Here is a 15,446-nt window from a genome sequence, read left to right on the forward strand (position 1 = left end):
AGACCTTTTTAACAAAATGTTTGTCAATACATTAATCATTTATTGATTATTTAAGATTATTTTACCTGGTAACAAGGTGAAATTGCAATGATTTACTTACAACATGGCTGCTTGTCTCCTCCTCTGAACAGCGAGAACTAAAACTGACTTAATTGCTCTCATTCCAAAATCGTAATGATCCTAGTATAGAAACAGATGACATGCAAACAAGGCATACTGCAAAAATACTACCAAGTAATTCTATTATGTAACAATGTATTTATTTAGCACACCGTTTTATCCATAGCTACAGAGGGACTTGAACCGGCAACCTCTAAACTAAAACCTCTAAAACTCGCTAAAACTAAAGCTAGACTTTCTCCCACTCCAACACACAGAACAGTTCAGGTGAGTACCTGCTGAGACAGCTGCTTGCTGGCCAGCCTGTACAGATTCACAATTTTCCTGGAAAGGGATTTGGCTGACTGGAATCCTCCGGAAAACAGAATGATTTCGGCGATGAGATCAAAGTCAGGCACCATCATCGCGACGGGCCGAAAGAGGGATTTGAGATTGTCTGGTAGATCAACACGACCCACACAGCTGTAAGAGAAGATATGTTGGATGAATACTGTGGTCTGTGGCTGTGAGGGCTTTATGTTTTAAAGATTGGAGAAAGATTGGACACACATGTAGAACCTTACCCCGGATTCATGGTGATAAAGAATCCGCATGACTCATTCAAACGGATATCTCTTCCCTCGAAAACAAACCTAGTGGTTGCATGGCAGAGTGAAAGTCTTCGTTCAAAATGAAAAGGCATGAGTGTGTGCCTTTGAGTGTGTATATGTGTAATGGGTGGGTTATATTGATGTGTTATGACTCGGTGGTCAACTAATGCAGAATTAAATTGGCGCATTCACAAACAATTCCTTGCAACACCAAATAACATACACACCGCAAACTGTGACTGTGCTTGGCAGCCTGGATGGCCTGCAGCTGGGCAGCGATCACCGACAGCACCTCTACGTTGATGAAGTTGAACTCGTCAAAGCAACACCAGCAGCCTGATTGCACCATGCCGGACAACAGCTTTCCCATCATCTGCAAGTCAAGACGCAAACCGGTATCATGCAGTTTTGTGCTCTTAAGCAAGAATTATTTTTACCAGTGAATTGTGTTGCGGAGCATGATTGTCTGATTTTTTATGTGCTGCACAATTTGTTTTAATCCATGGATTTTAAATGCTCATTATATAGTACTTATGGTGAGAAAAGTCAACCCTTTATGGACTAGCATATCTGGGGAGGAGGATGAGATGGCGTACTTAAGCATAGCAACATAATGTTGCGTTCTGGTTACCTTAAAATGGTAGTCATGGTTACCTTATGATCCAGACTATCGAAGCAGTTCATCACCAGACAGAACTTCCCCAGAGCCTGAAAGCACAGAATAATTATTTAGAACCATGTAAACCCTGAATGGAGAGTTGAAATGAGAGATTACTCGTAATGAGAGCCCAGTGACCAGTCTAACCCTGACCCTAACTGATGCTGCTCCCAGGTCCTACCTTGGCCAGGTCTTTCACCGTCTCTGTTTTGCCAGTCCCAGAGGGCCCGGCTGGAGCACCCCCCAGATGCAGGCTGATGGCCCCGGTCAGGGTGAGCCAGCAGCGGTCAGTGAGCGGGGTGATGACCAGACGTGGAGAGCAGCCCAGGTACTCATACCCATAGATGAAGGAGGCCTTGGCATGAATCACGTAACACACAGAGGTGCTGTCATGCCAGTCATAGTGTAATTGCCTGTAACAGAACAGATAAAGTAGGCAAACCACATCAAATCTCATCAATTAAAATCAATTAAGACATGACCAAATTTGTATAAAAATAGCGCACAGGAAACAAACTTAGGGAAATACAAGCACGTTGACACAGCAACCATATTATCAAAAAGGAATGGAGAGGAAGGGACAGGAAGAGACACAAAAAGACAGGAAAGAACATGAAAATGACACACTCTGGACCAGGAAGGGATTGACCTTGACCACTCAAAGTCCTGGGAGCTGCTGATCCTGAGCTGGATGAGATGGCTGAGGATGTCCCTGCAGTGGACCAGGGTGGTGAGCAGGGCCTCCACCGTGACCTGCTGGTGGAAGGGCAGGGGCTGGGACACCAGGTCGGCCAGCTCCTCCACACTCTGGCCCAGAGGCTGTGCCACCACCTTTACCAGCCTCTCCTGCACGTTGTCCCCACTGCCGAAGCAGGCCACACAGTCCTTGGTGAACATGATCTGGGTCTGTGGACGGGCCAGATATGGGGCAGTCAGGACCCGGTATGAGACGACTTTGGGTTTTTAGACTTTGTATAGTTCAAACTTTCCGAGATTCACTTTTGAGTTACTTACGACTGTGAGGATGACCTGGCCAGGGTGCGAGAGCACCCACTTCTTAAAGTCCTTTGCGTTCCAGTCAGTAACCCCCATCTTTAAGTGCCTGAAAGGTTTTCAAAGCACAGGAACAGTCAAACAGTTACAGCCTCATTATAAAAAACAACCTTGTGAATGTTCACAAACACTATGGAAATCCTCAAGTAGGCCACTGACCTCTTCACAGTGTTGTACACCGCTGTTTCCACGTAACCCATCCACTGTTCCACGGGCCCACGTATATGGACATTTCTAATAGGTTTAATAAAACTATTATTTTTACATTGGGTTTCAGGGAACTAATTAAAAATAATTACTTAGGGGGCTAATTTTACCTACGTCGGTAACATTAATACGATATATTGTTATGATTATTTACTACTTGCTTTGGCATGGCCACAATTTCACCCTCTGCTGACTGGACTGATACAACTACACTGTGAACTGAAGCTTGTTCTTGGATGTCCAGATGGTGTATGTTGCTGAAACATTTTGCCAGGTGAGGCTGTAATGAAATGAAAGAATGGATTCAATTAACGGTGGGGGTTTTAACTGAGAGGTTAACCTGGATAGTGGGGGTTTAACTGATGTTAACCTGGATAGTGGGGGTTTAACTGATGTTAACCTGGATAGTGGGGGTTTAACTGAGGTTAACCTGGATAGTGTGGGTTTAACTGAGGTTAACCTGGATAGTGGGGGTTTAACTGAGGTTAACCTGGATAGTGGGGGTTAAACTGAGGTTAATCTGGATAGTGGGGGTTTAACTGAGGTTAACCTGGATAGTGGGGGTTAAACTGAGAGGTTAACCTGGATGGCGTCTGGGTTTTTGCTCTGGGAGAGAACATCAAGCAACTCTTCGTTGCTCAGAAAGTAGAATCTGGGGAAAACCATTCTTTTGGATTCAAGGTAATCCTGTAGAAACAAACGTATTGAAATTTAAGAAGCAAACAAAATCTCCAGGAAGAAGGCATACAACTGAGGATGACCAATGAGGACGCGGCACGGATGTGTTCACCTCCAGGCACTTGTGGATCTTCTCCAGATGCACGTTGCTGGTCTGCAGCACTTCCAGCACCCCGGGGGCAGTAGCGGCACGCAGAGCATTGGGCCTGTCCTCGGTCCTCTGCATCATCTCCCTCCAGGACTTATCCACCTGGAAGAACACCCTGGCCTCTGACGGAAGCTGCCTGTTGAGGAGAGATGCTCATAAACCCTGGCATAGTCTCAGACCGATATGTCTAGAGATAGAGAGATACAAAGAAAGATACATATAGAGATAGACGAATGGACAGACAGACAAGATACTTAATTTGTCCCCTAGAAGAAATTGCAGCGTTACAGCAGTTCTGTACAAATCAGTTCCACACAAATAAACCACAGCAGTGAATCAAACCGTGGTAAGAATCTAGTCAACTCACTTCTGAATTCCCCCAGCTGAGAAGATGGGCTCCAGATACAACCATTTCTTCTGGCAGGTGACCCACTCTTGCAGGGTGTGGGAGAACTGGTTCAGTTTACGCTCCCACTCCTCAATCAGTTGCTGCAGGAGAAAACTAAATCATTACACACACACACACACACAAACACACAGACCCCCATAAATACACACTCAAATACACACAGTGACAGACACAAACACACAGACACCCACAGATACACACAGACACACTCCAACATGTGCACACTCTTCATCCATTTTCCCTTTTTACAACTGCCCTTATTTTGAATAACTGTGAGACCACAAGCACACCAAAAACAACGCAACGCAGCTGTAAAGTCTAATCCCTAAACCCCTGAGGTACCTTGATGGGCCCTGCATAGGGGGAGGCCTTGACGCTCATAATGGTGGTCTGACTCTCTTCCAACTGGGCCATCACCTCATCAGCGGAGGCAATGATCTTGACCGTGGACGTGTCTAGCTGGTGGGTGACCAGTCGGAAGTCCGTGCCCCTCCACAACTCAACGACTCGGTGCAGAATCCCTTCCAGCGTGGCCTCGTTCGTGGCGGTGATGGAGATGTCTCCGATGAAACCACTAAACTGAAGAATCTGTGTATCAAGTGAGGAGTATAGTCCTAATAGTTAAAGTCACCCACAAGACCAACATCCACCTAAATGGTTTTTCAGGTCAAACAGTACTGTACGTAACAAAAAAGGTTATCAAGAAACAAATATTTGTGCCCATAACACTAACATGAAGAACATGAAGGTGAATACTATTCAAAATAAATGTACTCTACTTTTAAATCCAGCAGGTTCCCAAGAGTGAAGTTTTCCTCTTTAATGAAACACCGCCCGATATTGCTCTGAATATCTGCCCAGTGTCTTGGACAAAGGTAAGGATTTCTCAGTGCTACAATGACGGGAAGGCAAAGCTTGAAGTCCATAACCTTCAGTTTCAGGGTGGGAACTATATCATTTTCAGGTAAACCTGAGGAAAGAGAACAAGTAGTCTGTTGAATGGATTCTGATTCATTTTGAGGATATTATTCAGTCAAACCTCTAGTTTCACGGATACACAAAAACAATGAATGTATTGATTAACAAAATAACTATAACCATACATAACACATTGGAACTCTAAACCCAAACTACAGACAGATCTACAGACCTTTCTCAAGCATGTAAATGCTCTGCACAAACCGGCTGACGTCACTCTGCAGTTCGTCCACGTTGAGTAGCTCGAAGGTGGTGGTCCTCCACAGGAAGTGCTGCCTGTCCCATTCGTCCTGCATGTCCCACAGCAGCTGGAGCAGGCTGAGGGCACAGTCCACTTCCGAGAGCTCAGCCTCCAGCGCAGCGGTGTGGTGGCCCCTTGGCTGCTTCATGCGCATCACAGCCTTCGATGAGTAAGAGTTGCTCAGGAGCTCCCCATAGCTGGTGTAGCTGTGAGCTTTGTTGGAGAAGAACATGGCCTCACCCGACAGGGTTTGGAGGATGTTTTTTGCCACTTTTGCAGGTGTGCTAGAGCAAAGGAGGATGGGATTGTTAACCTGAGAGATAGAGGGAGAGAGAGAGGGAGAGAGAGAGAGGAGGGGGAGATTAAAAAAAGTGAGAGAGAAAGATAAAAGCTTGAGATTTGTGAGGGAGATATCTGCCATATGGGAATTCAAAATTACATTTATATGTACTGACACTAGGGCTGCAACAACGAATCCATAACATTATTAAGAGTTCCCACTCAATAAGTTGCCACTCAATAAGTTGCGGAGATGTTTACCGAGGTGAAGTTAGTTTCATATTCGACATTTGACATTCGTCTCACATTCAGAAGACGTTACTTTGCAGCGTCGAGTTAAGGACCGGGTGAAAATTACCCATACAATTTTGAAAAATGATGACTTTTATAATGATATTATGACTATAAAACCTCAAACAAACAGTACAGTATTCCAACAATGTCTGGTATACTTCCACAGCCTTTAATTTTTCAATAATGTTTTTAAAAGAATGATACAAAATCGCTAATCTCTGAAAATAGCATGAAATCTTCACTAATCTCAATAACTTTTTCAGTCTTGTGTCAAAAAATCTCAAATATACACAAGATTATTCTAATAATGTCTGACCTACTTCCACACCCTTTACATTTTCAATAAAGTTTATAAAATAATGATAGAAAATTGCTAATCTCTGAAAATAGCATGAAATCCTCATTAATCTCAATAACTTTTTCAAACTTGTCACACAGCTGCAGGTCAACCAGGAGCTAGTCTGTGGTTTGATTGTGACAGTATAACCAACGGGTATTTGCACCAATATGCTTTCCACCAAATGCATCAGAGGACAGCCAGGGAGATGGACAGGAAGGGACCAGGAACTCTGTGTGGTCCGTCATAGGAGACCAAAGTCCACTTGGGGACTAGGTCCAACATTATCACACCAGCAACCAGGCCGATGTTGACAGCTCAACCCACCCTCACCACAGGAGAGGTTAGATGGGCAACAGAGAGAAGAAAGTATAATTAGAGAATGCAAAGCGACAAATAACAGTTACAATAACAGTATGGGTGAGGTCCCCACCAGTCAAGTGTGATTTAGTGCAGTAGTTAAGACAACTAAAGACTTTTTGATGTAGCCCTAAACGGCAAGACAGCACCCTAGATTAGAAAATGAAGTATGTTTCAGGGAAGAGAAACTGTATACATGAATGCTCAGTAACCTGATGCATTTGTAGGAGTTGGAGGAGGCGGGAGGCGATTATAATCGCCTCCCGCCTCCCGCCATTATAGAAAATCGCTAATCTCTGAAAATAGCATGAAATCCTCACTAATCTCAATAACTTTTTCAGATTTGTGTCAAAAAATCTCAAATATACACCAGATTATTCTAATAATGTCTGACCTACTTCCAACCCCTTTACCTTTTCAATAAAGTTAATAAATAATGATAGAAAATCGCTGATCTCTGCAAATAGCACGAAATCCTCACTAATCTCAATAACCTTTTCAAACTTGTGTCAAAAAATCTTGAATATTTACCAGATTATTCTAATAATGTCTGACCTACTTCCACACCGTTTACATTTTCAATAAAGTTTTAAAAATAAAGATAGAAAATCGCTCACTAATCTTAATAAAGTTTTCGTTGGAGGTGTGAGTTGAATATCTTGCAAACAGGGGCCTCCTCCAAACGGTCCCATCTCACCCGCACTACTCGCTTGGGTTTACCAGGTCTGTCCAGAGTCTTCCCCCACCCCCTGTCCCAACTCACCACAACATGGTGATAAATTGAAAACTCCAAAACATACCTCAGATCCGACGACATGATTACAATATCAATCATCAACCTTCGACCTAGGGTGCTCTGGTACCACACACACTTATGAGCATCCTTATGTTCGACCATGGTGTTTATAATAGATAATCCATGACTAGCACAGAAATACAACAACAAACACCCATTCGGGTTCAGATCAGGGAGGCCTTTCCTCCCAATCATGCCTCTCCGGGTGTCCCTGTCATTTTCCACGTACTCGTTGAAGTCTCACAGCAGCACTATGGAGTCCCCCACCGGGGCCCTAAAAAGGCAAAATACTCCTGCAGCTGTGTGACAAGTTTCAAAAAGTTATTGAGATTAATGAGGATTTCATGCTATTTTCAGAGATTAGCAATTTTCTATCATTATTTTTTAAACTTTATTGAAAATGTAAAGGGTGTGGAAGTAGGTCAGACATTATTAGAATAATCTTGTGTATATTTGAGATTTTTTGACACAATTCTGAAAACATTATTGAGATTAGTGAAGATTTCATGCTATTTTCAGAGATTAGCGATTGATTTGAATGTTGTTAAAAAGTTGATTGAAAATGTAAAGGGTGTGGAAGTAGACCAGACATTATTAAAATAATCTGGTATATATTTGAGATTTTTTTATTTAAATCTGAAAAGGTTATTGAGATTAGTGAAGATTTAATGCTTTTTTCAGAGATTAGCGATTTTCTATCATTATTTTAAAAAGATTATTGAAAATGTAAAGGGTGTGGAAGTATACCAGACATTATTAGAATAATCTGGTGTATATTTGAGATTTTTTGACACAAGTTTGAAAATGTTATTGAGATTAGTGAAGATTTCATGTTATTTTCAGAGATTAGCGATTGATTTTAATGTTGTTAAAACCTTTATTGAAAATGTAAAGGGTGTGGAAGTAGGTCAGACATTATTAGAATAATCTGGTGTATATTTGATATTTTTTGACACAAGTCTGAAAAAATGATTGAGATTAGTGTAATTTAATGATTTTCTATCATTCTTTTTAAAAGATTGTTGAAAATATAAAGACTGTGGAAGTAGGTCAGACATTATTAGAATAATCTGGTGTATATTTGAGATTTTCTGACACAAATCTGAAAAGGATATTGAGATTAGTGAGGATTTCGTGCTATTTTCAGAAATTAGCGATTGATTTGAATGTTGTTAAAACCTTTATTGAAAATGTAAAGGGTGTTGAAGTAGGCCAGACATTGTTGGAATACTCTGCTGTTCGTTTGAGGTTTTATATTCATAAAAATATTATAAAAGTCACAATTTTTCTTAATTGTATGGGTAGTTTTCACCCGGTCCCTAACGCGACGCTGCAAAGTAGCGTATTCCGAATGTGAGACGAATTTCGAATGTCGAATATGAAACTAACTTCACCTCGCTGAGATGTTTGACTATAAAATCTTTTTTTGAGTTGAGCGCGGACAGAGCAAAGCAAAAACAAAAAGGAGCGGAGCTAGAGGAAAGACTATCGGAGAGACCCATAACGTTGTTCTAAAACACATGGCGGAGGCAGAGAAATCAGTACGACCCAAGTCATCCAAGGTGTGGGAGCATTTCACACTAAACTAGAGGGTACAATTTAGCTGCTGCAATTCCCACACAACAGAAGTGTAGTAGCCTAGTTAGCTAGCTCTACAATTTAATGGGGCCAGGTCTGAATCTAGGAGTTAAATAAGTATTTAGCTGGTCGGCTCCATGACACCGAACTTTCAAAAACGTAATTTCAGCCTAAACCGTGCAACGCAAATCCCTATACAATCAACGCAATCGGGACCAAGACGAACATTTTGAAAATAATAATAAATATGAGAGAGAACAATGTTTTTTTTTTTACAGATTATTAAAATAATCGTAGTTGCAGCCCTAACTGACACTCAGTTAAAAAAAAACGGACAAAAACCATTAAGATCAGCGAAAACCCACCTTCTTTTTTACCAGAACAAGATCATATCGAAGCTGATTCAGCTGTTTGCTTACATCAGCACTGAATTTAAAAACGTTGTCATCCCTCTTGGTTTCACATATCATGACAGCAGATTTTAGATGCTGGAAGCTGGGGACAAGGTGTTGGTACAAGGCAAGCTCCTCAGGGGAGATGGAAATGTTATATTCTTTAAAGATGCAATAGAGCTGAATCAGAAACTGATATTGTCTCACTAGGGACGGCATTTGAACACATATCCGACTGAGAATAGTTAGATGTTCAACAAACTCCTCCACAGTCACAAGGTCCTTGTCCAGCTTCTTCACAACTCCTCTGATCACCTGACCCAGTTGAGGCGGTGGGAGAGATAGGTGGGGGAGAAATTGTATCGTCAAAACCACAACACAACGTTAACACCCGCAAATTTACTGGGAATGCGGGAACGTTCACTACAAGCCAAGTGCTGCTGAACAACCACAGAGATAGAAATGAAACACACCTCCATCAGCTCCAGGTTCTTCCTCTTGGCTACAGCAGGTAGGGTGTGATGTATGGAGGTGAGGAGGGCCTCGGGATAGAGGAGACAGTTTCTCTGGTACTGTTTGCAGCTGACCAGCATCATGTTGACTCTCGTTTCCGTCTCCATGTTCTCCATGAGGCGGACATTCTCTGTGTGCATGGCCAGGAGAGCTCTGATGTCCTGGCTAGACCACTTCTCCCCAGCTAAGAAGGCGTCGATGTCCGTCAACATGGCTGCGTCCACCATCCCGCAGAACTTCTCAGTCTTCTGGCAGTGCTTCTCCACTCCATCCACTCCTTTCTGGACCATCCTGAGAATTCTGGACAGCTTTCAGCAGTAAAGATCACAGAAGACGAATTACCACAATGAAGAGAAGGCAAAATATCTCCCTCAGATAACGTGAAAATGGCCCGCCATGAGGTCAGCGTTTACGTCAGATTGGTATGTCCCATCGGTTCCCAGCAGTAGCTCCAGCTCAGGCCATGGTCTGACATTCTGAGCGCTCTCCTTGTCGAGGTTGTCATCCACGGAGAGTTTACGATCAAAAACAGGACACGAGCGCAAAGCGAGGAGTCTCGGATCTTGGTTGAAAGATGTTTGATTGGCTAAGTGACAGTGATAGAGAAGAAGATAATGTCATAGAATGTTACATGTGGGTGTAAGTGAGGATCAAATCACCAACCCAAAAGGCTAAAGACGCACTTGTTCCAGGAGTACAACGGTACTTTGGAATGATTTGCTGGACCTGATGTTAGTTTCCTCCAGGAAAACAATGACTCTTGTTGAGGGACTTGTTGCTCTTGTTGGTTAGTTGTAACTGATTGAACTTATTGTACTCGCTGTGAATTATATTATTGTTGCTTGCTTTCCTACAGGTTTACTCTTGCACTTTTGAGGTTCATGTTGTTTAATTGTAACTTGTTTAACTACATGCTCTTATGTTTCTTCCCATTGGCACTTATTTGCTTTTCACAATGTATGCTTCATGTTTTGGCTACCCACAATGTTTTTAGGACTATCTCATTGTTTATGATCATTGACCTATGCACTTTTTTAAAGCTCTCTCTTGGAAGTCGCTTTGAATAAAAGCATCTGCTAAATGAATAAAATGTAAATGTAAATCTTGCATCCAGGAACCTGAACACTTACGGTCCCTTTAGACCCGTGGTTCTCACACTGTGGAGCGTGAACCGTATTTTATGACAGGCTTGAGGGAGTTTAGAACAGAACTACATTTCTATAGGAAGAGAATGCAAGTGTAGAAGTAGGAGGGACCCTTAAAAGTTTTTCTGTTTTCAAAGGTGGGCCTGACTGAAACAGGCTGAGAACCACCGATGTAGACCAAGCAGGAGTCATCCCATATCTGGGAACTGTATCTCTGCATCTTCAACTACAGCACAACATCTATCACTTACCAATTACTTGCTCGAATGTCTGTAACACCATTTGAATTTGCTGTTCAAAGTCATCAGGGCTGGGGTGAATGCACAATTTGGCACTCTTGCTTGATGACCTAGGGGAAAGAAACCAGCAAGCACATTTTAATCTATTTTGAAGAGGAAAACATGTACAGGACACAGTATGCAATTGTAACTACCGCCATGGAGCCATATTCTCCTCATGTATAGCCTGTTTACTGTCCTCTGTATCTGAAAAGAGAAAGAAGATGACCATTCCAGACTATAGTAAACAATCTACTCTTGACATTCTACTCATATCATCATAAAGTGCAAAAAGCAATGTGGGATTTGAGCTTGTCAAACATTTTTGCCAGTGAAACTGACTAAATATTTGAGAATTGTGATTTACAAGGCACAGGTAGTGTGATGTACTGTACCTTCAGTGGTTTCTGGACTCTGCCTTGTGGTAGGTGAGGATGACACAGTCTCTGTGAGTTCTTTACACTCAGGTACCATTACTGAGAGCAGGACGTTCACTATAAACACAGCCTTGATCTCTGTCTTTGCCATGTCCTTCTTCTTGATATCAGGTTCTATCTAGTGTAGGAATTAAAAAGTAATACAAGGCATTCAAAGACAAGTATGTCTGAAATACTATATAGGTTAATTAAAGTAATGCTTTTGTGTGTGTGTGTACGCGTGTGTGTGTGTTTGCATGCGTGCGGGCTGACAATACAGCAGAATAATTACAAGCTGACATACCGTCTTGACTGACAGTGTTTGGTCTTTGAGAGTTGAACTTGGTTTAAGGACTTTGTCTCTGCATTGAATACACACATTTCCACATTAGATACCATCTTTCCTCAAATGTATTGCTTACTTACTAATTCGAATTTGTCCTTAAAATATTCATTTTTACTTTGTCTCATGTCCCTCCTGACACTCCCCACCGCCGTTGTAAGACGCTTGCAGAAATGACAGCAAGAGACAAGCGGCCGTTTTCACTAAGTGACAGAGCAGCTCTTCGAACATCCTGTCAACCAGGTTGAGGAGACGCCCGAAGCGCCTCAGGAGGCTTCTCCACTCGCCCACCTCGCAATACAGCGGCCTTCTAGCTGAAGCCGAGGCCAAGGGGAGAAACAGTTGCTCTGCACCCTGCTTTTCTGCTGCCTACAAAAGGAACGGTGGAAGAATCAAAACAAAAACCTGTTATAAACCTACCAGTGGACCATCTGAGACGGGAATGAGTGAGAGGGAGACCGAGAGAGACAGAGAGAGAGAGAGAGAGAGAGAGAGAGAGAGAGAGAGAGAGAGAGAGAGAGAGAGAGAGGTGTCAGGACACTTAAACAGGAGACAAAAGTACCATGTCATAACAATTTAGTGTAGAACCACCTACCTTCATGCAAGCTGACAGAATCAAACTGGCGACTCGGTCATGAAGACAATGCAGCTGTTTCAATGCGACAGCACACTGCTGCGTCTGCACCTCACAGAACTCCGGCAAGGAATATGTGACTGATCTATCTAACTATCAGGAACAACAACAAAAAGGTATTGAGAGATGGATTTCAATTGATGGCATAATATTAACATAGCAGTTTGTTTTCTGTAATCTACCTTGGTTAGAACAATGGAACTTCCTGGATCCTTGTGTCTTGTATTTTCTTTAGCCATCTCAAAGAGACTCTTGATTTCAACTAGGCATCTCAAGAAGACCTCGTCAACAATGAACAGATCTTTACACAGCACATCCCTAGGGCAAAGGTCAATTTTAAACCTTTGAATAATTTGTATGCAACTAAGATGTACAACAAAATATTAGTACACAAGAAGCTCAGATAACACTATTCCTAAACAAGATCAACTTTACCTAGCCAGAAATAAAATATAACGTCGAGGAAACATAAAACACTCACTTTGATTTTGTAAACTTTGAATGGCACACAGTGACCTTCCAGATGGTAAAAGCTTTCCAAATCCTGCAGAAACAAGACAATGAGCTTAATTGCATTATTTAACCCTTTTGTTATCTTCGGGTCATTCTGACCCATCAGTCATTGTGACCCACCGTCGTATTGCGTCAAATTTACCTCATACAAAAACAAAGTGAAGCATTTTCTTTTAACTGTCGGGCTGTCTCAGACCCCCCACATTGGAATGGTTAAAAGAAAATTATTTTTATTTGTTTTTGTATTGGGTAAAATTGGGTAAACACAACGATGGTTCGTTATGAACCTTTGGGTCATGTGACCCGAAGGCAGCACGAGGGTTAAACAGTATACTATAACTAAGTTTAACTGTAATGAAATAAATGCTCAACCACACAAACCTGAATTTTTTAAAGAACGGTAACTTGAATATCTTATTGAACACTTTCCTCTCAGACAGCCAATCCATCACTGGTATGATTTCATTACTCCTATCCTCCAGGACAGAGACCTCAAAAGTAAAGCCAATAAGAGAAAATATAAGAATGTGTATAAGGTAACATCATTTTACATATTTATTTATCTTATTTTCTTACTCCCATCAAAAATTTTAATTACCTTAAAAATGCTTGAGGCGCTGACGGTCCAGTACTGAAGATTCTGTTTTGCTGTTTGGACAGAGACGACTTGAAGGTCATATGGGTTGCTCTGGATACTGGTGTCATGTCTGAGTCTCTTTAGACAGTATATATATTCTCCTGTATCCTCAGCTGGCTCTGTTGTTTCCCTCTAATGGAATTACAATGAGCAAATGACAAAAACTTACCATCAATGAGTGATTTTAATTCAGTGTTAATCTGGGCTCACTCGGTGGTCTTGTGTAACGTACATCTATTCATAAAACAGACCTGTGGATTCATGTTTGGTTTGACTGCTCTCATGATTCTCCTGTCAGGTATCTCCGTGCTCCAACCCAGCTTTTTTCTCAGTCGAATGATGTGATTTATAACACAATCATTTTCAGGCTCTGAAAGAACGTAAATGTTTTGTCATACACTACCTTGTTAAAACCAAACTATGTCCTGTCAGAGATTCAGATATCAGTTGGCTAATTGTGGTATCATACAGTGACAGTGTCCCCACCAATGTTGAAGTGACACCTGAACCTGGTCTGGACCTACCTTTAGAATCATAAAGGACATTGTTCACTCTCTTGCCTCTGTAATTCCATGTGGTGGGAACAGATGTCTCATTAACCTTTTTCATTGGCCTAGGTGCAAAAGTGTTTGCACAGGCTGGCTCTTTCTTTCTTTGATTTGAATGGCCTAGAGAAAAAATATTGTTCATGTTAATTGTGGCACATAGAGGGATGTGTGTGGCAGGCAGTAAATAACTGGTGAGGTTTAAGTTTCATTGTGCAGTCATAAGTACTTGGTTTGGAAAAAGTATCTCACTTTTGTCTGACTCAGGAAATAATTCCTCCTTCATTGTTAGTGGTTTCTCAGAGATAGATTCTTGGAATGTATCGCAGTTCAAACTTGGCTTAGGCTACTGAAGGATTTGCATTTTTTGAGTAACCTGTGTGGCAACAAAAACAATACTGATCTGACACAAAAGCTAAGCTAAAAGACTGTATTATCTTGACCTCATCCATTGTTTTCACATTTTTCCTGTGAAGTAATGTATCAATCAAATCAAAATGTATTTGTATAGCCCTTTTTACACGCAAGCATGTCACAGAGAGGGCTTCACATACGCCCATATAACTGCCCCTCAACCAACCTAAACCCTCAAGGTATCACCCTTAATGTATCAATCCTAGTTGTTCGAATGTGTCCATGTGCCACGGGTCTGGATGAGTAGAGAAGTGAAGCTATATCATTAGGCTAGCTCTACTACAACGCCAATGAATGTTAACCCCAAAACATTTGACTTAATCTGTATAGAGCTATAGCCTAGCCACCCTAACCACAGCTCAGGGTCAGTAAGTCTAGTATAGTATAAGCTAACCAAACAGGTACAAGAAGGGAACTAACGTTGCTGGCCCTAATAGAAGAAGTCTACTTGACTCTACCGTTTTTAATGGTGAGGCCTAGAGCTAAGTGACGGACGTTACTAACGTTGTTAGCAAGCGTTACAGTCAGCCTACTACACCGTACACTTGCAAGCGATATCGTTTTCTGTGGGCTTGTCGGTAGCCTACTGTAGTTCTGAGTGTGCTACAGTGTTAGTCATTGATACTTGCATTATAACCAGAGTATGAACATTTCATAAGCCAACTTCCAATCGCTTATATTCGCCCAGAAGCCTACGACCGAGTGCTCGCATAGCCTATCGTTAATCACTAGGACTACTACTTTGTGTAGCTAGTTGCTGAGCAACAACCTGTCAACTGGAAAGGCTGTGTCTGAAACCGACAAGTGCACTATTTAGATTATAAAATAATATAATCAGAGCAATGGCAAAGATAAACTCGCAACGTGTAGAAATATTATGATACACATTT

General features: G+C 41.8%; 1 protein-coding gene across 1 annotated transcript in view; it reads right to left on the reverse strand.

Annotated features, from left to right (window-relative positions):
- The window catches only part of LOC136949562 (dynein axonemal heavy chain 6-like), a 43,212-nt gene extending 28,510 nt beyond the window's left edge, over window positions 1–14,702 (reverse strand). Inside the window, exons 1-32 of the mRNA XM_067243893.1 lie at window positions 14,537–14,702; window positions 14,122–14,265; window positions 13,849–13,967; window positions 13,559–13,729; window positions 13,342–13,451; window positions 12,929–12,991; window positions 12,630–12,765; window positions 12,409–12,540; window positions 11,932–12,182; window positions 11,775–11,832; window positions 11,450–11,609; window positions 11,210–11,261; window positions 11,028–11,125; window positions 10,045–10,217; window positions 9,592–9,939; window positions 9,092–9,433; window positions 5,014–5,395; window positions 4,643–4,833; window positions 4,206–4,451; window positions 3,822–3,943; window positions 3,419–3,590; window positions 3,211–3,315; window positions 2,790–2,908; window positions 2,581–2,655; window positions 2,383–2,470; window positions 2,018–2,274; window positions 1,550–1,781; window positions 1,365–1,418; window positions 938–1,083; window positions 684–752; window positions 396–582; window positions 101–180 (exon numbers count right to left, since the gene is read on the reverse strand). Of these exons, the coding sequence (XP_067099994.1) occupies window positions 101–180; window positions 396–582; window positions 684–752; window positions 938–1,083; window positions 1,365–1,418; window positions 1,550–1,781; window positions 2,018–2,274; window positions 2,383–2,470; window positions 2,581–2,655; window positions 2,790–2,908; window positions 3,211–3,315; window positions 3,419–3,590; window positions 3,822–3,943; window positions 4,206–4,451; window positions 4,643–4,833; window positions 5,014–5,395; window positions 9,092–9,433; window positions 9,592–9,939; window positions 10,045–10,217; window positions 11,028–11,125; window positions 11,210–11,261; window positions 11,450–11,609; window positions 11,775–11,832; window positions 11,932–12,182; window positions 12,409–12,540; window positions 12,630–12,765; window positions 12,929–12,991; window positions 13,342–13,451; window positions 13,559–13,729; window positions 13,849–13,967; window positions 14,122–14,265; window positions 14,537–14,702 (5,048 nt within the window). The remainder of the gene's footprint in view (window positions 1–100; window positions 181–395; window positions 583–683; window positions 753–937; window positions 1,084–1,364; window positions 1,419–1,549; window positions 1,782–2,017; window positions 2,275–2,382; window positions 2,471–2,580; window positions 2,656–2,789; window positions 2,909–3,210; window positions 3,316–3,418; window positions 3,591–3,821; window positions 3,944–4,205; window positions 4,452–4,642; window positions 4,834–5,013; window positions 5,396–9,091; window positions 9,434–9,591; window positions 9,940–10,044; window positions 10,218–11,027; window positions 11,126–11,209; window positions 11,262–11,449; window positions 11,610–11,774; window positions 11,833–11,931; window positions 12,183–12,408; window positions 12,541–12,629; window positions 12,766–12,928; window positions 12,992–13,341; window positions 13,452–13,558; window positions 13,730–13,848; window positions 13,968–14,121; window positions 14,266–14,536) is intronic.
- Between the last annotated feature and the right edge of the window lie 744 nt (window positions 14,703–15,446).

This window comes from Osmerus mordax, chromosome 9 (assembly GCF_038355195.1).
Source record: "Osmerus mordax isolate fOsmMor3 chromosome 9, fOsmMor3.pri, whole genome shotgun sequence".
Classification (NCBI taxonomy): domain Eukaryota; kingdom Metazoa; phylum Chordata; class Actinopteri; order Osmeriformes; family Osmeridae; genus Osmerus; species Osmerus mordax.